Source organism: Symphalangus syndactylus, chromosome 12 (assembly GCF_028878055.3).
Source record: "Symphalangus syndactylus isolate Jambi chromosome 12, NHGRI_mSymSyn1-v2.1_pri, whole genome shotgun sequence".
In the NCBI taxonomy this organism is placed as follows: Eukaryota; Metazoa; Chordata; class Mammalia; order Primates; family Hylobatidae; genus Symphalangus; species Symphalangus syndactylus.
The window spans coordinates 63,111,208-63,132,877 of NC_072441.2; the positions used below are offsets into that span (position 1 = coordinate 63,111,208).

At 51.7% G+C, this 21,670-nt stretch overlaps 1 protein-coding gene across 1 annotated transcript; it reads left to right on the plus strand.

The window, feature by feature from the left end:
* Positions 1–8,853: 8,853 nt before the first annotated feature.
* On the plus strand, positions 8,854–19,255 carry LOC134734648 (chymosin-like). The gene is given in 10 exon segments (XM_063628018.1): positions 8,854–8,915; positions 10,848–11,005; positions 11,957–12,067; positions 12,865–12,992; positions 14,940–14,981; positions 14,984–15,141; positions 16,596–16,709; positions 17,457–17,600; positions 18,199–18,298; positions 19,061–19,255. Coding segments are annotated over 10 exon segments (1,149 nt in total). The 3' UTR covers positions 19,193–19,255.
* The last annotated feature ends 2,415 nt before the right edge of the window (positions 19,256–21,670 follow it).

The following is a 21,670-nucleotide window of genomic DNA, read 5'->3' on the forward strand; positions in this document are numbered from 1 at the left end:
TTCTGTCCGCTATTCCTCCCTCTCCCCTTCCCCCCTCCTTTTCTCTCTCTCACTCTCTCTAGGTATCAAAATATATATTATAATATATAATATATTTATATATTTTATGTATAAAAATAAAACTTAAATATATATAAAATATATAATTATTGATATTTAATACATATGTATAAAGAAAACACATAGCTATATAAGTTATATAGAACATATATGTATGTTTTTCTTCCCCCAGATCTTTTAGGAAGCAAGTTGCAGACATAATACTCTCTTTTTTTTTTGAGATGAAGTTTTGCTCTTGTTGTCCAGGCTGGAGTGCAATGGTGTGATCTCGGCTCACTGCAACCTCCGCCTCCTGGGTTCAATCAGTTCTCCTGCCTCAGCCTTCCAAGTAGCTGGGATTACAGGCACCCACCACCACGCCTGGCTAATTTTGTATTTTTAGTAGAGACGGGGTTTCACCATGTTGGCCAGGCTGGCCTTGAACTCCTGACCTCAAGTGATCCACCTGCCTCAGCCTCCTAAGTGCTGGGATTACAGGTGTGAGCTACTGTGCCCGGCCTGACATAATATTCTTTACTTCAGTATTCCCCCCAAATCAAGGACATTTTCTTGTAAATATTAACATGAAAATTGGTACAAATATCGAAGTCAGGAAATTAATATCAGAACAATACTATCATCTGATCTAGACTATTTGGCCAATTGTCCTAATCACGCCCTTTACAGCAAAAGGAACATTGTTTTGGATTCTCTCTTGACACACAGGAAAGGGTGGGCTAGAGCCACGGCCAGCAGCTAGGAGGCTGGGTAGCCTCGGTCTTCCTCCCTGTGGTGGAGTCCAGTGGAGACTCTGCACCACACCCTGGGCGAGAGAGCAAAGCCTGCCTGGTCCCGCCGGTGGCTGCCCAGGAGGAAAGTAGCCTTCATCCCCTGCTTTCCACTCAGCACCTCCTCTGCTTCCAGACATCTGCTCCCATCTCTGCGGTGCCTGCTGGGCACTCTAGCAACAAAAATGCAAGTGTCAGCTCCGGCTTTGTGTTGTCGCCTTCCAGGGCACTCATTCTAGAGTCGTGCTACTTGAGTCTGAATCCTGGGCCTGCCCCTTACTGACTGTGTGATCTTGGGCAGCTAATTGAACTGATCTGTGTTTCACTTCCCTTAAAATGAGACAGATAGCACCTCATTTACAGGATTGTGGTGGTCTGCGGCTGGGAAGAAGTGATTTTATGCATGGAAAGGGCTTCGGATGCTGCAGTGCTCGCCAACATTCACTGTTATGTGATCAAGCTTGATGCTTTGCTAAGGGGGCAGCTGAATCTCTCCTCAGCACTTCCCAAATTATCTTGAAATGTTAGTGGCAGGAGCATCATGAAACTAATGTCTGGTCCTCAAGTTGGGAGCATCAAAGAGGGCCCAGACTAGGGGGAGGAGGCTCTCCCAGGGGTCATCTCATCTCTCGCTCTGTATCTAAGTGGGCATCTCAGTGTTACCTTGATCAGTGCAGCACCTGTCAGTTGAGTTTCCTGGCTAGATCTGCCCAGGGATGTGCTAGATGCTCCCCAGGACTAGCCCCATTATATCCCTTCTAGCCAGCTGTTCTGAAATTTATACCTGGGGTTTGTTTTAATTAGGTATGGTAGGACATGCAGACATGGACATGATTGTCATGAAGGAAGAAGTTTATGCTTACACACCCCTAGACATAGGAGGCATGTAGGGCCACACGGGGAAGCACTGGGGTCAGTCAGGAGGTAGAGGTCTGTGGGGAGTTGTCTGGGGTGGTCAAGGGAAAGGAAAGTGTGACATAGAGACTTTATTGCATTGTTATGTGAAGGAATGGGTGACACAGGGTAGGTATTCTGAGTAAGCTTAGAATTGTATAGTTTGAGTAATTTCAGCAGACCTGGGGTGGTTTAGGACAGGGAGAAAATTGGCTTGCTCTTTGAGAGTTTAATAAAGGAGAGGGTTGGGAGTGTGGGCTCTGGGTGGGTTGGTTTGTATATCAAAGACATGCTCACAGGGGAGTCATTTGCCATCCCTAGGAATTAGCTAGTCCTGTGACGGCAGTCTCTCAAGGATCAAGGCCCCAGAGGACAGGGCATCGAGAATATGGAAGATCAGAGAACATGGTCAATATACCAGCTCATCCCTGGATGAAGCTCCCTGCCCTTCCTCATAGAGGCTAGTGCTCTGCTCTCCCTTCCCCATTAGCACCGGTCCATAAGCCAAGCAAAAGACTCATGCATTGAATTATACTTATTTGCCTACACATCTGTGTGTTCCACTGGACTACAAGCTCCCTGAGGGCAGGGAGAGGAGCTTACTCACCTCTACATGCTCAGTGCTTGGCACAAGGGCCAGGTGACCTCATTGGCAGAGAGGAGGAGGTGTAGCTGTGGTGGGCCACAGACCACTGACTGTCCACACGTGGGTCACCTGAGGACTTACTCCTTGATTTCAACCACTGGAGACCTCTTTTGGAAAGGAAGTCTCATGGCCTCATTTGCTTACTTCTGTATATAGGTGTTGAGTGAATGGGAGGATGAATTTAACATTTACTGAGTGCCTATTTTAGGTCAGGCATTGTTCTAGGTGTTTAGAGTTACAGAGAAAATTCAGACAAAATTCCTGCCCTTGAGTTCTTAGTCCAGAGGGAGGCTGATGTGTAAGCCATCACTCAGCAGTGAGATAAGCACTCTGAGAACATCCCAGACTGAGGAGCAAACTGTGCTGGTGGTGGAGTGGGTGGTTACTGCAGACAATGTGGGTGGGCTCAATATCACCTGATTGTCTGCTTCCACTACACAGACAAAAAAGTGCAATCCTCAATTTTCCAGCCTACCTTGTAGCTGGGAGCTATAAAATGAAGTTCATCAGGCATGAGCAGTCTGCTGGTACTGCTTCTTCCCACTTCCCCTTCTTCTTGCTTTGGGATGGGATGTGATGTTTGGTGCTGTAACAGCCATTTACGGCCATAAGGAAAAGGCCAAATGAATTGCAGTGGTGTCCATTGAACTAATTCCATATTTTTCTGGACTTCTTGTTTTGTGAGAAAAGTAAAATGCTATTTAAACCACTGTAGTCAGATTTTCAGTTACTTGCAGCCAAACCCATTCCCAATTGATCTCACAGGAGATATAAGAAAAGGCTTCACATAGGCCATATCATTTTCTAAAATTATTTCTTTATTTATTTACAACAGAGATGGGGTCTCATTATGTTTCCCAGGCTGGTCTTGAACTCCTGGGCTCAAGTGATCCTCCTGCCTCAGTCTCTCAAATTGTTGGGATTACAGGCGTGAGCCACTGAGCCCATGCCCAGCCCATAGGACATATCTTTTGAGCAGAATCTTGAAGAAGATGGGTAGGCAGAAAATAGAGAGAAGGGCATTTGGGCAGAGGTATAGCACAGGTAAAAGCACAGTGAGGGGAGAAGTTGCATGTCATGTTGAAACACATGAAAAAGTATTAGGTAAGTTTCTCCAAGATGGAGAGGAGGTGGGGAGGGTGTTCCAATCTCAATGAAGCACTGAGCAGAGTGTGGAGACGGGCATGTGTGTCACTATTGAGGCATGATGAGTGTTTGTGCCTGGTTCCTGTTTGGGAAGCTGCAGAGATGAGGCTGGGAAAGTGGATGGGGCCAGACTCCTGGTGGTCAGGAGCTTGGACTGCAGGTCTCTGCTGGTAAAGTCTCCTGAGCTAGCAGTGGCCTGATGAGGTGCTGTTTGACCAGCCTATGGGCTTCTCTCTGCTGGGTGCCGTCCTCCCTGCCCAGAGGCCTGCAGGGTAGTTGTGGCAATTGCCTTTTCTCCTTCCTTCTATTCCTCTCTCCCTTTCCATTCAGGAACCAGGAATGAATTTCACTATTGCTATTTCTCAGAACTAATAATATGCTCTTCCATGAGCAGGGTGGGGCCCATGCCCCATTCTTTCTCCCATGGCAATTCCATGATGCATTGGGCAGAGATTTCCAGGGCTCAGGCCACTTAATGCAGAACAAATAACTGTGCAGGTATGGAGGCTGGGAGTTATTCTCAACCGAATGTTCTGCTGACCTCAGCATGTGGACGGGCCATTACACCACGCACAGGGGCCATTTTGTGGGGAGGAAGAAGAAGGGTGGGAATTTCTACAAATGTGCAGGGCGATGTTTGTTAGGTCTCCACCTCCTGGTTGTCTCTTCCACTTGAGCCATTGCTCTCTATTTATCCTACAGTAAATGCCCCAGGGCCCCTTAGTCTTCTTCAGGCTCTGAGGCTTTTCAAGTGTGGACATGATTCAGTCATCTTTTGCCGAATTGCAGAATTCTAAAAATTCTAAAAAGTTTTTAGAAAAGCCACGATAAGATTTCATCACTGGTTACCTGGTGCTGGAGGGGGATGACTCCCCTTGGTCTAGATTCCTTGAGCCTGGGGACTGACCCACAAAGTGGCTATAACAAATCAGTGCCCAGAGACACCCCATTTTGTTAGCGTGGTAGTTATCTGTACAGGTCTGCAGCAACCTCAATTCTTGCCTCCCCAGGAAAAAGAATTCAACTGAGGGGCAAAAGAGCAGAAGGAGAGACCAAGGCAAATTTTAGAGCAGGAGTGAAAGTTTATTAAAAAGCTTTAGTGCAGTAAGGAAAGGAAAGAAAGTACTCTTGGAAGAGGGCCAAACAGGCGACTTGAGACGAAGTGTGTGGCTTGACCTTGTGACTTGGGGTTTTATACGTTGGCATACTTCTGGGATCTTGCCTTATTTCTCCTGACTCCTGAGATCTTATTGGGAAGCTGCTGATCACCAGTTCCAGGTGTTTTCTGTCTACTAGGAGCCTGCCTTTTGCTGGTGCTGGCTGTGATCAATTATTACTTTAGAGGGACAGTTAACAACCGCCCGACCATCACCTGATGGTCGCCAAACACTCCTGAGATGTGTGTGGAGAGTCTTCGCCTGCCGTACTCATACATGGCTAGCTACCTACTGTAACACCTTGACATAAGCTTCTGATCTCCACTCAGATATGAGCACCAATAAAGCCAATTCAAGTCAATTTCTTGAGCATCTTCTATGCATTTGCAATGGACACAGAGACTGGGGAGCCTACAATTGGATGGGAGATGGAAGGATTTAATGTGTGACCCCACTGTGAAAAGCGCTTCAGGAGGAAGTACAAAGGGATGACACCGCATGCTGCAGGGGGCCAAGGTGGCAGGGGAGTATAGCCCCTGGGAGTGCATGTGTGACCATCCTGGGCTCAAGTCCTGGGTCGACTGCAAAGTGGTGTGACCTTGAGCAAGGTACTTCTCCGTGTCTCATTTTCCTCTTCCAAAGGCTTGAGGCAGAGATACTGAGAGGGTCATGTAAGGATCAAAGAGAAGAGTATCAAGTGCTGGCATGTGTTTGGCTTTCTACAAATGTGACTCACAAATGACTACAGTTGTGTGACTCTGAATGACTCACCTCAATCCCTGGTTCTATTTCTTCATCTGTAAAATGTGAGATTTACAAGCTCATGGTGCTAGTCCAAATCTCAGGTGTGTACAGAGCAGCAGGTCTTTTCGTCTTCTGTAAATCAATTGAATTTCTGCAGTGTGCCCCCATCTTTTGAGAGCACAGAAAGGGGTGGCTGAGTCTGGCATCAGGGCTGTCGTCCAGGAGAGTTTGCTGCTGAGTCAGGCTGGTAGTGCAGCCCCTCCCCCACTGGCCCTCCTGCCTATCCCTGCCTTCCTCCCTAAGGTTGAGGGGAAAATTAATCTTGGTCATTTTTGTCAATGCCCCATTGTTGTGCTTTGATCCAGGTGACTCTCCAGCATGCCAGGTCTTTGTTGTTCCTGCCCCAGCCCCCGTTGCTTCCGTGCCCTGTCTGGGCCAACCCAATCTTCTGGAAGCTGCCTTAGTCATACTCCCCGAGACAGGACACACAGCCACTCTTCTCTGGGCTTGCCACTTCCCTGGGCTTGCCACTTCCCTGGGCTACCACCATGGAGCAGGGCTCAAGGCCCTGCCACTCGAGACCTGCCTGTTTTTCTTGCTTCTTCCTTCTGCATCCTCCAAGGAGCCTTGGGTTCTCATATGGGCTTAGGTTTCTGGCAACAGTGCCCTGAAAACCCTGCAGGTGACTTCTATTCTGCTCTGCACACACCTTTTGTGAGGCAAAGAAAGGCAGAGCAGGCTTTTCCTTTCATGAGATAAAGAGAAAGCAGAAAACAGACTTTCTACATAAGTAAGACTCTCAGAATATCATTCAGCCCACTAAAAATCTATAATATTTATGGTATACTTACCTAGTGTCAGACACTATGCATTTACTCCTTTAAAAATCTCCATTTCACAGGTGAGCAAACAGAAGTTTAGAACGCTTAACTAAGTTTCCAAGTCACTCAGCTAATAAAAAGTGGAGCTGGAATATAAACTTGGTTCTCTTTGACTCTTTTTAATTCTGTCACATGATCTACCCTCCACCCTAAAATTTTTTGCAGTTCTTGGCCCGCCAGGATAAGCTCTCCTAGTGCTTCATGCCCTCTGGGTCAGGGTTCCTAATAGTGTGCACTTGAATGCTGTTAGACTGAGTCCAATCTTGTGAACAAACACAGAGCAACCAGTGCTAAGGGATCTTTGATTCTTGGCTTTGAGAGTCACCTTCCAGCGGAAGAGTTGGCTGAGGCTGATGTCCAGGGTCATTGTTCAGGAGACTTTGTTGCTGGGTTCAGGTTGGGTCACTGGTGACATGAGGCAAAGTGGTGCAGCCCTTCTTCCTCCTGATCTTGCTAATCCCAGAGAGCCCTAGCCCTAGATGCGGCAGACAGGGCCCATTGCACATGGATACTACTATCCTGAGGGGTGCCCAGAGGTGAGGAGGAGTGAGCTTGAAGCAGAGCTGCCTCCACACCTGATTTTGTAAACAATTGGGCCCTGTGGTGCAGTGTGCATTGTGTTAGACTAGGAGTCTCAGGACAGTTCCAAGCTGTGTCTTCATTACAGGCCAACCCTTTGACCTCTCTGAGCCTCCATCTCCTCGTGTGCAGGACATCATAAGGATGCTGCTTGCTACTTCTCTGGCTGCTTCTCAAAAGTAGTGGCAAGGCCGTGCACTCATTCATTTGCTTAACCAAACATTCCTTGAGCACCTACTATGCATTACGCTTGGTGCTGTGTGGCAAGAAGCACTGCTCAGAGGCAGGGACATCAGCGCGGGGCATGCAGGCCCTGGCCTGGCAGGGCGGCCACCTCAGGGAAGAAATCAGGAAGCAAATTGTGCTATTTAGCGTTGACTTTGAAGTCTGCTCCTGGCATCTGGGGAGGGTGGGTGCCACAAGACAGCTGGATGTGTTTGTGGCCACTTCCCAGGGCATGAGAAGCGGCAGAGTCTGGCCTTCTGGAGACCTGGCCATTGGCTTTGTGAAGGGATGCGGCGGCGGGGAGGCATTGCCATGGTGGGGATCAGATCTCGCCGCCTTCCTAGTTCTGTTACAAAACATCAGTTCTGTTTACTGGCCTTCTGAGGCTCCCTCCTGAGGCTCCCTCCTGAGGCCCTTGCAAATCAAATGTATGCAACTCCAGAGCCTGTCTCTCTCCAACTGGTGCCACCACATGCCAGCCTCTTTGGCTGCTCCTGCCTGCCCTTTCTTACATTCCCACCAGGCCTCCCTCTCCACGTGGACATCTGTCCTGCCAGACATTGGGCAGCTGGCATCGTGCTCTCCCACTCTCCCATGGACCTGAAGCCCTTGCCTTCCTATTTTGCCCACCTTACCCTTACACAGTCCTGATTTGCCAGCGTTAGCCTCCCCTGGTCCTTGGAACGTGATCTTCTCCATTAGCTTCATGGCCACAGCCTTTGTTTTCCTTCTTCTCCTGACTCTCTCTCTGGCTACAAGCCTCAGAGAATCTCCGGCCTAGACTCCAGGGGCCTCTACTCAACACACCCCCTGCACATGTGCTTCTGAGGGGCTGTCTCTGTACACTCCAATGGGACTCAGAGGCTGAGTCCTGGCCTAAGCTGTTCCCTACTGTATCACTGCCATATTTCCCTTCTTCTTCTATGTGGGGGCACTTGTCTGCCTTCCCAGTTCAGCCGTGCCCCGTTCTTCCAATGCCAGTGTGATCTGGCATCGATTTACCCCTACCCTCCTCAGCACCCTTCCACGGTGGAACAGAGCCTATGTCCTTAGGGGTGCATGTGCCTCGGGCCTGCCTTCTCTCTTAGACTGTGCTCTGCAGGAGTGGAGGACACACCTGCTCTGTGCTCTAAACCCCAAGCTCCATTCACGGGGATGACAGAATGAACAATTCCTCTCTGCCGCAGATGCCACTTTGGGGGAAGACTGAGTCCCCCCACCACTAGAAAATTGGGCTGGGGGCAGATTCATGGATAGGGCAGGCTACCAGCTTCCAGTGGAGTCAGATCGTGGGAGAGGAGGCAGATAAGGTTGGAGTGGGATCTGTGGGGAACAGGCCTCTTACAGAGCATAAGGTGGAACATGGGACACATTTCTGGCAGCGCCTCCCCTGTGTTGGCTCGAGAAGTCCCGTCTGCAAGTGGGGAGCAGGTCAGAGAGCCTATGTTGACATTTCTCAGCCTGAAGACCGGGCATGTATACCCTTCAACTTTGAAGTCCCTGGAATACCGATACACCGAGACAACACTCAGAATACCTAAGACCCATGCTGATAAATGGCCTCACTCAGTGTGAGTGGTCCTTATCAGCATGGGTCTTAGGTATCCTGAGTGTTATCTCACTGTACTTGTGGAGTGACCTACAGTCAGGAGCTATCTCTGAAGTCTGGGCTTCCAGCCACAGGACACCTGGCTCCCTCTATAAAGGCTGTGAAGTGGTCTCTGGCTGGAGCAGTGGCCAGTCTGCAGTCCAGGATGAGGGGCCTTGTGGTGTTCCTTGCAGTCTTTGCTCTCTCTGAGGTCAATGCCATCATCAGGTAAGTGTCAGAGCCCAGGGGAGGGCAAGGGCATCTCATCGTCCTCTCTGGGAGATCTGTCCTTGGTCTTCCAGCCATTGGTTCCCCAGGGAGTCTTGGGAGAAGTGCTGCAAGTTCCCAGGATAACAGCTCCCTGTCAGTCTTGCCTTTGCATGCTGGGAACTTTGCTTCTGTTTACTCCAGCACTTCACAGTGTGGTGAAAAGAACAAGGAGCCAGATGGGCAACTGGGAGGATAGGGCATGGCTCTGGAGTCAAACTGCCTGGGGTTTGATCCCAAGCTCCATCACTAACTTAACTCTCTGTGCCTCAGTTTCCTCCTCTGTTCATAAAATTTGAATAATGGTAGTGTCCATCTCATAGGGATGTTGTGAGGATTATAGGAGTTAATATTTAAAAAATGCTTTGAACGGTACACACTGTAAGAGCTATATATGCATTTGTTAAACAAAATAAAGTTCTCTATTGTACTAATCTTTTGTGGGTGAAGATCCCAGGTTCTCCTCCCAAAATAATAACTGACATTGATTGAGCTGTTTGCTCCCAGGTGCCAGGCACTCCACTAAGCCACTACTCCTCATGGATTAAGTAGATATTATCATTTGCAATTTACAGATGAGACACTGTTGTTTAGGAAGGGTTCCTAAGGAGGGTCCCTGAGCTGTCCGAGGCTGCATGGCTAGTAATGGAGGAGCTAGGACTTGGCCTCTGTGGATTTGCACTCTTGCCATGATATCACATGGTAATCTGCAGGTGCTCAGGTTTGAGTCTGGTCAAGCCCTGAGCACAGAGAAGCCCCGATTCCTCCCTGGGAAAGCTGGATCCCTGGCCTTCGACTGGTCAGGAATCTTTGTGGCAGTCCTGAAAATAAAGTCCCTCCAGGTCCCAGGTGCACTATCTGCCCCAGCACTTGGGATGTGAACAGCCTGCAAAGATCCATTCTCTCTGTGAGTCTTAACACTGCTGCCATTTATGGCTCTCAAAGCACATCTCAACAGTCTCACAGAGGAGGACCACGTGATTCTTAGAGGTAAAAACGACTGTGGGAATCACTGAGTTCTACTTCTATCTATAGGAGAGGAAACTAAGGACCAGAGAGTTTAAGCCATAGGGCTAGTCAAAGGCAGGGCCAGGAGAATGGCTGGAAAGGAAAGGGTTAACCTAAGGGAGCTGAAGCTCGGAGGGCTTTGGGGAGCCACCCAAGTTGACACAGACAGGGCAGCGCCAGGTCTAGAACCAGTTTCTGCATTTCCTCTCTTGATCTCTTCACTGTTGATCTGCCTCCATCATCTAAAACTCAAGCTCCCCTAGGAGGCCCCTGTGAGACCAGGCTCTGTGCTGAGAAACCCTTTGAGAATTTTCCACTCATCTTAGGGAAAAGCTATCCAGAGAACGGAGAAAGGGGATTGACAGAGGGCAGGATCATTGTCGTAGCATTTGCCAGCATGTGGGAGACACCGTTTTTCACTGCACACAGTGCACTTCTGGTGGGCAGAGACGGTGGTGTCCTTTCCAGTAGTGTCCTCCGTGCCCTGTACAGTGTCTGGCACAGCAAGAATTTGGTGACTGAATGAGTGATAATGTGCTTAGTGCCTTTCAAACCATGGGTTTCAAAACTTATTAGTGGGTTGTAAAATGCCTCTAATGGGTCTCCACCAGCATTAGAAAAAGAGAACGCAATAGAAAATATGAGAGTGCATTGCGGTTAGCAAGGATAGGCATTGATTTTTGAACTGATGTAAAATACATTTCTTACTTTGAGTTATGATTTAAAAAAAGTTTGAAAGCCATTGGCCTGGGGTCAGTGGGCCATTGATCAGAAGGCTGGCTGGGAACAGAGTGTACGGAGTGGTTTATGGAACCCACTTCTGGGAGGCTGGGCAGCCTGCGGGAGATGCACACCCTCCTCACGAATTCTTCCCCGTCTCCTCAGGGTTCCTCTGCACAAAGGGAAGTCGCTGAGGAGAGCCCTGAAGGAGCGCAGGCTCCTGGAGGACTTCCTGAGGAATCACCATTATGCAGTCAGCAGGAAGCACTCCAACTCTGGGGTGGTGGCCAGCGAGTCTCTGACCAACTACCTGGATGTGAGTGGCTCCGCCAGCCTTTCCACTAACGAAGTGGAAAGCGCCCCCAGGCCCCTGCCTCACCACAGCTGTTTCTCTTTGAGAAATCTTGGAGCCTGTGGTAGAGGCAGTCTCCCTGCCCTCAGTCAGCTCCACAAGGGGCTGGCCGACCCAGAAAAGGCAGTGCTTCTGCCTGCCAGCTCTGAATGCCACCACCAGGAGGGTCTGAGCTCAGGCGCCTTCCTCACACATCCCCCAAGAGTGCACGAACTGCACCCCGGCCGACCGTCCCAACCTTGCACCTGCCTTCCCGGCCAGGGAAGTTCTGTCTTAGTCTGGCTCAGCAGGGATGGAGACAGTGGGTGCCATTCTGCAGCTGCCCAGGACGCAGCCGCCAGCTTGCTCTTCCTCCCACCCAAGACCCAGGCAGGAGCGCCCCTGGTGCCTGTTCCTTCCTGGAGCTTGTCTTTCTCTCAGCCGTCACTCTTGCCAGTAAACAACCAGCCTTTTTTCTCTTCTGTGCTCTCATTCCTTATCTAGGTCATCTTCACTGCCCGCCCCCAGCCTCTGCTCTGACAGTGGGGAGAGCTGGCGGGAAGGCGTGCGTGGCAGGGGCCACTGGGGCCGGGACATGGGGTCCACACCTAGCTGATGCCCTACCTCTCAGTCAAGATTCTTTTTGCCCTGGCAGAGGTGGCCCATGTCCCACCCAGGCAGGATTTAAGTTTAGGACCCAGGTCTGCTTCTGAGGCTGATTCCAGCAGTGGTTGCAGGGCTTGTGGAAGGATGAGGCCAAGTGTGGCTGGGGGTGGGAGACCAGGTGAGGGCTGGAGGTCAAGAACCCTCTGCGGTATCTTCGCCTTCCTTGAGACACCCAGGTCTCTGGGCAGAAAGCACAGGGCCTCCACAAGTGCCCCCGCTCCCCGCCCACCATTAACCCATATCCTCCTGCCCCCTGGTGCTGCCACTTCTGACCCAGTGCTGTCTGTCTTCAGTGTCAGGACTCCTCCCCAGAAGTTCACTGTGGTGTCTGATACAGGCTCCTTGGATCTCTGGGTGTCCTCTGTCTACTGCAACAGTGATGCCTGTCGTGAGTGACCGCCCTCTACTGCCCCAGCCCCTCATGCTTGGATGCCCTGGCTGAGTGGCCAGGGTGGTCAGGATGGCTGGGGGGAAACATGGGGTGGCAGGACGGCTGGCTCTGACCTTCCCAGCCTCCTGGTTGTGGTCGGTCTCCTCACTCATCCTCCCAACTGGCCACACACTGGGAAGATTTGAAAATCATGGGTTTTAGCTAAAAATTAGGGACCTTTATTTTATTTTTTTGTCTCTACTGGGAGCCAAGGCAAGCTGCTTACCCTTTTGGATCCTGAATTTTCCTTTCTATAAAATGGGGCTATGATGTGCCAGTGAGTGCTGGGATAGTAAAGTGAGAGGGTCTATTACAAATAATGAATACATGCTTAACGCACGTTAATTATTTATTTCTCCACCAATCCTGGGAGATTGGTGCTCTTTTCATCCCCATTTGACAGATGAGGAAATTAAGGTTTGAAGAGGAAAAGGAACTTGGCTAAGATTACTCAGCTGGTAAAAGCAAAACATCCATGGAATCTTCAGGGGGGGCTTTTCCCTTTCATTTTTGTGCAGAAGCTACGTAGGTAGCACTGGAAGTCAGAGAGGTAGGGCGAGTAGCAAAGAATCATGTTCTTTTTTAAACTGTGGGACCAAGGCCTTAGAGAGAATGGGCTGCTTATTCTCTATAGAGAGAATTGTCAGTATTGAGGCCATATTCTTACAGAGCCTGCTGAGGAATTCAGCCCTGGCTGGCACTGTGAGTGGTGAGAAGATTCTAAGGGCCCCACTAACTCTGGGTCTGTGTTTCAGAAAACCACCAACGCTCCGATCTGTCGAAGTCCTCCACCTTCCAGAACATGGGCAAGTCCCTGTCCATCCAGTGTGGCACAGGCAGCATGCAGGCTTGCTGGGCTATGACCACTGTCACCATAAGTGGGGCTGCGCCGGCCAGTGCTCACTGTGCCTTTCCCACCAGCCACTCTCCTCCCACACAGTCCGGTGGGCCACACCTCCACTGTGCTGAGGAGCCCTTTAGGTGCTGCCTGCCCTGATGGCTCAGGAGGTAAGGAAAGGGATTTTAGCCAGCAGCCAGTTTTCGGCTGTCCCTTCCTCCTGCCTCTCCTTCCCGTGGCAGCACCCAGAGCCCCACCTGAGGGCCCTCTCAGGTCCGGGTTCCCGTCTCCCTGATCCTTTTCCATGCATCCTTGACACAGTTAGTTCCGAATTCTGAGCTGGTGCCAGGACTGAGCTCTTCAGTGTCCTATGTATGATCTTATTTTTAAATTTTGTTTTCCCGACAGCCCTTTGAGGAAGGTGTCATTATCCTCGTTGTTCAAATGAGGAAACCGAGGCTTGTGGTTGATAACTCACCTGAATTCACACAGCTGGTGCCGGGGGGAGCTGAGTGTGGGACCTTGTCTCTGGCTCTCTGAGCAGTGCTCTTGGTTTGACCTCATGCTTTGTAAGTCAGAGCAGCATCTTCTTTCAGGTCCGAGAGCACCCGTCCCTCTAGGATAAGGGCTCCCCTTTCCCTTGACTCTTTTTGGCCTCCAAAGTACCTAATACAGTGATAGGCACATAGTAGGTACCCAATGGATGTTTGCTTCTTTCTTTCCTTCCGCATGCACCATCTGACGTGAAAACTCCGGTGGTGTCTCTCAGTGCTGACCACCTTGACTTTCCTTGGCCTCTTCCTTGGGTCTGGCTAAAACCTTTCTTGCTTTGAGTCCAGAAGGGCACAGCCCTTCTCTGTGGACAGTATTTTCCTCACTGGGCAGGTGCCCACCAGGATGCTCTGCTCAGGCCCCCTCAGGAGTCCACACCCGATAGCAGAGGCCTCAGGGCTGCTTGCTGAGCTGGCCAGCAGCCAGGCCTTTGACGGCGAATTCCCCTGCCTGGTCCTACTTCCTCTGCTGGCCTGAGCCATTCACTTTCTTCCCTGCTATTTTGGGTGCATCTTCACTGGAGAGCTGGCCCAGTGCCTGGAACCTCAGCAGTGCTGCAGTAGGCTGCTATCACTCACTATCTTGGGCAGGGGATTGAGGAGAGAGCCTCGGGGTCAGCCCCCCCTTAGCGGTCTCATGTGGAAGCAGGACAGGTGTCCTGACCACTTCGGGACAAGAGGTAGTAGTGGTCAGAGTAGGCTGGTGGGTACATTGGGTATCTGAAGAAGTGGGCAGATTAAGAAAATATTTTGGAGTTAGCACTTTCTTAGCATAGTGCTGATCAATATTCAATAATCAAACACTTAGTAAATGTCAATAAATGCTCAGTGTTAGTATTAGTTAGTCTAAGCACTGCCTTGAGATGTGAGATGTAGGTATTATTATTCCCTTAAACAGATAAGGGGATTGAGGCTCAGGCGGGTACTCGTCCAAGGTCACACGGTCAGCACATGGCAGAACAGGAGCCTATACCTGGGTCTTGGAGACATAAAGGGTGTGCATGTTCTTTTTTGACTTCCTGCTGCCTCTATGGCTATTTGCTGGGAGGTGTTCTGGGCACAGCTGGTGGGAGGGCTGCAGGCCTGCAGAGAGCCTTGGAGCATCCCTCATTCTGCCCCCTTCTTTGAGCTCAGTCCCAGCTTTTGCACAACGAGCACCAGCGTCTGTGTCTACCTTGTCCTCCGTTCCCCTCCTCCCCTGCCTCATTACAACGATTCCACAAGATCATTGCACTAACTGCCAGGAAAGGAGAGGTGGGTTTTTTTGTTGTTGGTTTTGTTTTTGTTTTCTGTCTCTTAAGGGCAAATAACTATGTTGCCTCTAAGAGGAAAGGAACTGGAACTGGGATACTGGCTCCTGACCTGGGACTGGCTGCCCCCATGCCTGGGATGTTTCTGTTTCTGGCTGCTGGACCTAGTGGAGGTCATGATTCTCTTGCAGATCTCCAACATTGTGGACCCCCACCAGACTGTGGGCCTGAGCACACATCTTCACCTGGCGACATCTTCACCTACTCCAAGTTTGATGGGATCCTGGGACTGGCCTATCCTTCTCTTGCCTCTGAGTAGTCAGTGCCCGTGTTTGACAACATGATGCAGAGGCACCTGGTGGCTCAAGACCTGTTCTCAGTCTACATGAGCAGGTAGGAGTTGTGCCCAGCCAGGGCCTAAGTTTGACGTCCTTGTAAGGACTGTCGGCTGAGGAGAGTGTCCACTCCTTGGGGACACTCAAGGGTAGTCGCCAGCATCCAAGCAAACCTTCTCCTTTCCAGGCACATCCAACCTCTTGTCCAAAGGCCCATGATGCAGTCGTTTATGCAGCCAGAGTTCACTGGATCAAAATTTGACTTTCCTTTCTGGCATTCAAAAAACAAAGCTGGATCCCACCTCTGCATAGGGGCTTTCAAGTTCTTTTTTCCCAAAGTGGCAGGGCCTCAATAACCATTTGCTAATGTCATTGAGATGCACAGACTTTTAGAGCTGACTCCAAAGGAGTCCAACCTACTCCTTTCACTAGGGAGGAAGCTGAGGCTTGGTGAGGGACCAACACCCTGAGTGGTGGCGGCTGAGCCAGGCCTGGAGCCTGGGGCTCATGCTCCCAGCCCTGTGCTTCCTACTCTACCTGCCTGCACCCTGTGATGATGGAGCTTGGCTCAGACAGAGGGGAGGATGGCAGGGAGGAGAGAAAGGGACCCTCCCCAGGAGAAGTTCCTGGATGGCTGAGGCAGGGGAATGCAGTTAGGGGGCTAACTAGTGCATTCACTCATGCATTTGTTCACCCAGTAGATACTTACTGGGCCCTTACTATGTGCAGGGGATCTGCCAGAGATGGGGACACATCAGCAGATAAGACAAACTGGCAGTTAACATTTTAGCAGGAGAAGCAGACAGCACACCATTACACACACTATTGTAATCAAACAGTGTGATAAGGGCACTGCAGGGGAGATTTGGGTGTGTCAGAGGCTGAATAACAGGGGAAGCCCCAGCTGAGGGCAGCCAGGGCAGGCTCTGATGAGGGAGGAGTGGGCACTGTCTGGGGAGAAAGCGTGTACCAGAGCTGGGAGCTGGGATGGGCTGGATGAGTTCTAGGAGCCCAAGGCAGTGCTCCGGAAGTGGGTGAGTACAGTGTATGTTTCCCAGTCACGTGTGAGACATGGCCCCAAGAGGAACAGAGGGGATTTGCGTTCGGGTGGCAGTTTCAGTCCAAAGTGTAGATTTTGTTGAAAACCCCCTTTCGTACTGGAGACAGAAAGCCCTGGGTGGTGGCTGACAGGGAGTAGGCACATAGGGAGACAGCTGGGCACACCCGAGGGTGGCTGGGGCACAGCCTGGCAGTCCCAGGACCTGTGGAGTGGGTTACTTCCTCTGGGGTCAGGGTGGGGGCTGCAGTGCTCAGGAGAAAGGATGCCGCCGCTGACATCAGAGCAAGCCCAGCGGAGGAGGAGCCAGAGGAGGCCGGAGACCTCATCTGAAGCGTGGGGTAGGGGTGGGGCAGAGGAGGGTGGGCTGGGTCTCAGTGGCGTCCGCCCCAGGGTGAGGCTGGGCACCACTTTTCCGAGCCTCACTGAAACAGCATGTGGCGCCTTGGTTTCAGGAATGACCAGGGGAGCATGCTCACGCTGGGGGCCACTGACCTGTCCTACTACGCAGGCTCCCTGCACTGGATACCCGTGACTGTGCAAGAATACCGGCAGTTCACTGTGGACAGGTGGGTGAGTGGCCACCCTGTGTGGGCCTCAGCCAGAGGCTGATCCAGGTGTGGGATGTGAGGGCCCGGGTGTCAGGCCACCACACTCTGAGGACTGCAGCACAGCAGCTCGTAAGACCACCCATGAGAATCTGAACTAGACACTTCCAAGGTCGGTGACCTTTATCGGTGCTAGTGCCACACATTCACCTGCACTTTATGAACAAGACCAGCTGCCTTTCTGGGGCATCTACCGCCTGCTGGGTGCTGTGCTGAATGACTATATGACTGTCTCATTTATTCCTCACTGGACTAACATTGAGTTTGAGCCTCAGGACCACCCCTTGAGGAAGTCAAGGAAGGGGTTATTAATGTACCCATTTTGTAGATGGGAAGCCTGAGTACAAAAAGGTTGGGTAACTTGCTGGAGACACACAGCAAGTAAATGGCAGAGCAACAACTTGAAACCAGATCTCAGGCAATGAGTATAGTACTCGCTCTACTCCTTAATGTGGGTGAATTTGTTGTTTTATTGAAGTTTCTGTCCCATGGAAAGTGGGATGTCCTCAATTTAGCCACTGAATTGGAAGAAAATGGTTTTAGGTCTTTTCTCTGGGCTCAGAAAGTACTGGGGCCTCCAGGAAGGGGCCCCAGAGAAGGGGCTGAGGGCTGGGGGCCTTCCCTCCCTACTGCGGATCCTGGCAGGGGAGGGTAGGAAGGACCTGGGGAGGGAGGGCTGGATGAGGCCATCCTGCATATCCTCGGAAGTGTCATCATTGATGGCGTGGTGGTGGCCTGTGACGGTGGCTGTCGGGCCATCCTGGACACCGGCACCTCCCTGCTGGTGGGGCCTGGCAGCGACATCCTCAACATCCAGCAGGCCGTTGGAGCCACCGCGGGCCAGTACAATGAGGCGAGGCCAGGCCCCAACGCCCCACAAGGTTGCCTTGAAGTGGGGGCCCCTTCACGCAAACGAGATGATGCAGGGGTGGTGAGGGAGCCCGTTTGCTAGCCGAGGTTGGGGTTTCTCCGGAGGCCTCTGTTGGGGCCTTTGGCTTTGGCTCCATTGCTGTGGGAGCCTCCATGCCTCAGGTAGTGGCTGCCGTCTGATCTCCTGTTCCTCCAGGAGGGGTGCCCTCCCTGACGTGCTGGCCTGTGCTGTGCCCCTTCTTCCTCCTCCACCCCTGAGTCTGTCCCTCTCCCCTTGACAGCCAAATGCTCCCAGCGTCCCTGTGAGCTCTGGCTGGGCCTAGATGGGGAGACACAGAGGCAACCCCCTTGGGTCCCAAGCTTGGGTCTGTCCCTTGGTTGATGACAGCTATGACTCTTGAGAACCATGTCTTGGGACCAGGCCTCACCCTGAGAGCCTCCCTGTGGTCCTAGGTGTAGGCAGGGCCCCCTCCCCACCCCATGGCTCATGGGGTGGCAGGAGGGGTTCTGGGCCCTTCCAGAACCCCTCCAATCAGCTTACTCACTCGTCGCTTCTAAGAGGACCTCCCTTGGTTCTTTCGTTTGACATCGACTGTGGGCGCCTGAGCAGCATGCTCATGGTTGTCTTTGAGATCCACGGCAAGAAGTACCCCCTGCCACCCTCCGCCTACACCAGCCAGGTATGAGTCTCAGAGGGGAAGCCCGGGCTCCTCCTCCTCCTCCTTCTTCACCAGCTTCCTCCCCCACTCCCCAGTTGGGCCCCTGGTGAGGCAGTGATGGTGGTGATAAGAAGTGGTATGGACTCCACAGAGAATGGAGGGGCATGCGTTTGGACCAACCGGCCCTTCTGAGTGGGCCATGTTGTCCTGGGGCCTCATTTGTGGCCACTTCAGCCTCATCCTGGGAAAAATGGGGAACAGGAGGGGCGGTGCGCCAAGGTGTCAGGGAGGGTGGGGTAGGCAGGTCCACATCTCCCTATGGGAACCTCCCTCTGCTGCTCAAGCTTCTAAGTCCTGGGGCCTAGAGCTCTGTGCAGGGTTCGCTCAGCTAGCCTGGGCTTTGTGGGGCCCAGCCCTTGGCCCCACTGACCACTGACCTCCACCCCCAGGCCTCCTCTGGCTGGTCATCAGGGCAGTAGGTGCTGAGAGCAGGAGGCAGGGGCTGGGGAGGATGAGAGATGGGGAGTGGGGTCCAGTGCAGGGAACAGGACTGAGGATGCCAGAACCCCACCCGGTGATCCTGGATTATGTCATTTTATGTTTTGAATCTCAATTTCTTCATCTGTTGAGAGATGAATCCAATACTTGTTTATCTGGGAAGGTCATTTCAAGGATAAAATGACGTCACAGAGGAGGAGGAGTTGTGGGTGGGGTATAAATGCCTATCTTTAGGCACAGCAAATGGGATTGGGACCAGCATCATCTCCGCCTTGCCTTCCCCAGGACCAGGGCTTCTGCACCAGTAGTTTCCAGGGTGACTATAGTTCCCAGCAGTGGATCCTGGGGGATGTCTTCATCCGGGAGTATTACAGTGTCTTTGACAGGGCCAATGTGGGGCTGGCGAAGGCTGTCTGATTGCATCACTGGCCACGGACCTCAATGTGACCAAACACACACACGCACATAGATGAGATGTGCAGGCAGATGGTTCCCAATAAACACTGCATTTCTGCAAAGCCTGACTTCCCTTGTTGTCAATGGGGCTGAAGCTCTGCGCCGTTGTGGGTGTGGATGTGACTGCCAGGTGGTGTGTGGGCACAGCAGGAACTACATGGTGGGAAGGGTTGGTGGGTGGAGACTACCTGGAGGGCAATGACTATTTCAAGCTCAGGTCAGGGAAGACCAAGGCGTGCCTTACCTACCTGTCCTTTACTCTAGAGCTTTCTGGGCAAAGGGCACAAGACGGGAGACCCTCGCACGATAAGACTCATTTGTTCCTGGGGAATGAGAGGTAAGGGCATGGTGGGGATGTACAGAGAACACTTGGCCCCTGGAGAGGAAGGTTCCAGCTGTATTAAGAGAGGGGCCTCAGTGCTGTTGGAAGAAGTCAGATGAAAGAGTGAGCAGGGAGCATGGGGAAAGATCTGAGTCCTAGGCTGCCATCCACCCTGGGGGAGAGCCACAGTCCAGACTCCCATCCTCAGGCTCAGGGGCTCAGGCCCTGGCAGCGCTCAGAGGGGTGCCATTGCCGATGGCAGGTTCGTGTTAACCTGGCTTTCAGAGGCTGATGTGTCAAAGCCAGAAGCCAGTGTTCAGAGTTCCTGTGAGTGCCCAGGCTCACAGAGCCCTGCACATTCTCCTGGGAGACAGCCACGCAGGAAATCCAAATATTACCAGGTCACACAAGGGGATTCAGGTGGCTTTAGGAAGTTTTTCTCTGTGAGGTGATACTACTTTGAGGCCCCTCAGCTACCTTGGGAGGGAGGTGGACAGCTCTTGGGAAGATCACAGTGCTTGGAGTCTGCTTGGCAGGCTCCCTGGACAGTGCTCTGCTGGGAGCTGCATGTGTCTGCTCTCTAGCCCTCCTCCCTTTTTCTTTGCACCCCCCTCTTTAGATAGTCTTTTTCCCATCAGGGGGAAGACAATTGACCAGGCCTTTGTTTTCTAAATCATAGCTAGTCTTGTCCCCTCTGCTTTACCCACCCCAAATATAGTGATCAGACTTTGTCACACCTTTATAGTAGTTCAACCCTCAGAAGGCCTTGGGAAGGGGGTGGGGCTGTCTTGCTATCTAGCTCCTGCCCCTACCTCAGGCTGACCGCAGGCCTGCCATGCAAACAGCTGGAGCAGGTGAGTGACGCCCACGTCTCCAGGAGCCGGAACCTGCAGGTTTGGCAGTGACACTTCACAAAGGAGACTGTCCTTCATGAGGAGTGAGGTGGGGGGCGGGAGCAGAGTGGGCTCTGACTTCTTTCTCCCACTGGCAGCTGCCAATGGTATCCGGTTGACAAGCCATCTGGGGGCATCTCCTGGGGCCTTTCTTAGTGGTACCCAAGGACAAAAGAGATGAGGGTCCCGGGGCAGTGGAGATACTGCCTGTGGTGCCTGTCTGGGTTTGCGGCTGTGCAGCCAGCTTGGCCACAGAAGCAGCCCGTGGCCTCCTGCAGGGAAGAGACTGGGCTGTGGGGGTGAAATGGAGCAGGAAGGCTCAGGCTGCCCTTCCTGGGTGAGCCGAGAAGCCTGGTGTGGGATGGTGCAGAGGCCACAGGAGAACATCCCAGGACTTCAAGGACAGAGGGTGGTGCCAGCAATGGGCAGGCCTTGCCGTTTGAATCTTACTGGGCCAGCGAGGTTAGCGAGGTACCAAGGAGTCAGTCTGGCTTTGAGAGGCTTCTCTAAGCCTCGCTGTTCTTATCTAGGACCAATACCGCCTGTTTGCCAAGAACGAGACAGAATTGGGCCACTTTCATTATTTTTACACTTCTTGTATATTTAAAAAAATGCCAAATAGGCTTACAAAAATGGTTATAGATTTCAATGGTTTACATTTAGCAACTGTATTTTAAACACCCACATCCCAACTGGAGATAATGTAGAAAGTCTAAATATGATGACTTTCACAAATGTGAGGTTTGGACCAAATGGGTCCTGTCTCACCCCCTGCCCCGTTGGCCCTGGTGGTGACCCCTGTCCTGGGAGGGCAGTGAGGGCACAGCGAGGCTGGTGTGTGGGGCAGCTCCCCACTGGGGCTAACTCAGTGTTGCAGCACATCACCCCTGTGGCCTCAGCAATGATTCTGGCTGCAGAGAACTCTCTGCCTGGAATGTTCTCTACTCTCCAACTCCTCTGACTTTCAATCAACCTTCAAACCTCAACTCAGTCCACATCTCTTCAGGATGCTCCTGACAAGCCTGGGGGCTTAGTATCATACCACTTATTTCCCTGTTGGTCTTCATCATGGCCTGTGAGCTTGCTGAGGACAGACATTGTGCACTTCGCATTTTTTTTTCTTTTTCTTTTTCTTTCTTTCTTTCTTTCTTTTTTTTTTTTTTTTGAGACAGAGTCTCACTCTGTTGCCTAGGCCGGAGTGCAGTGATGCAATCTCTGCTTGCT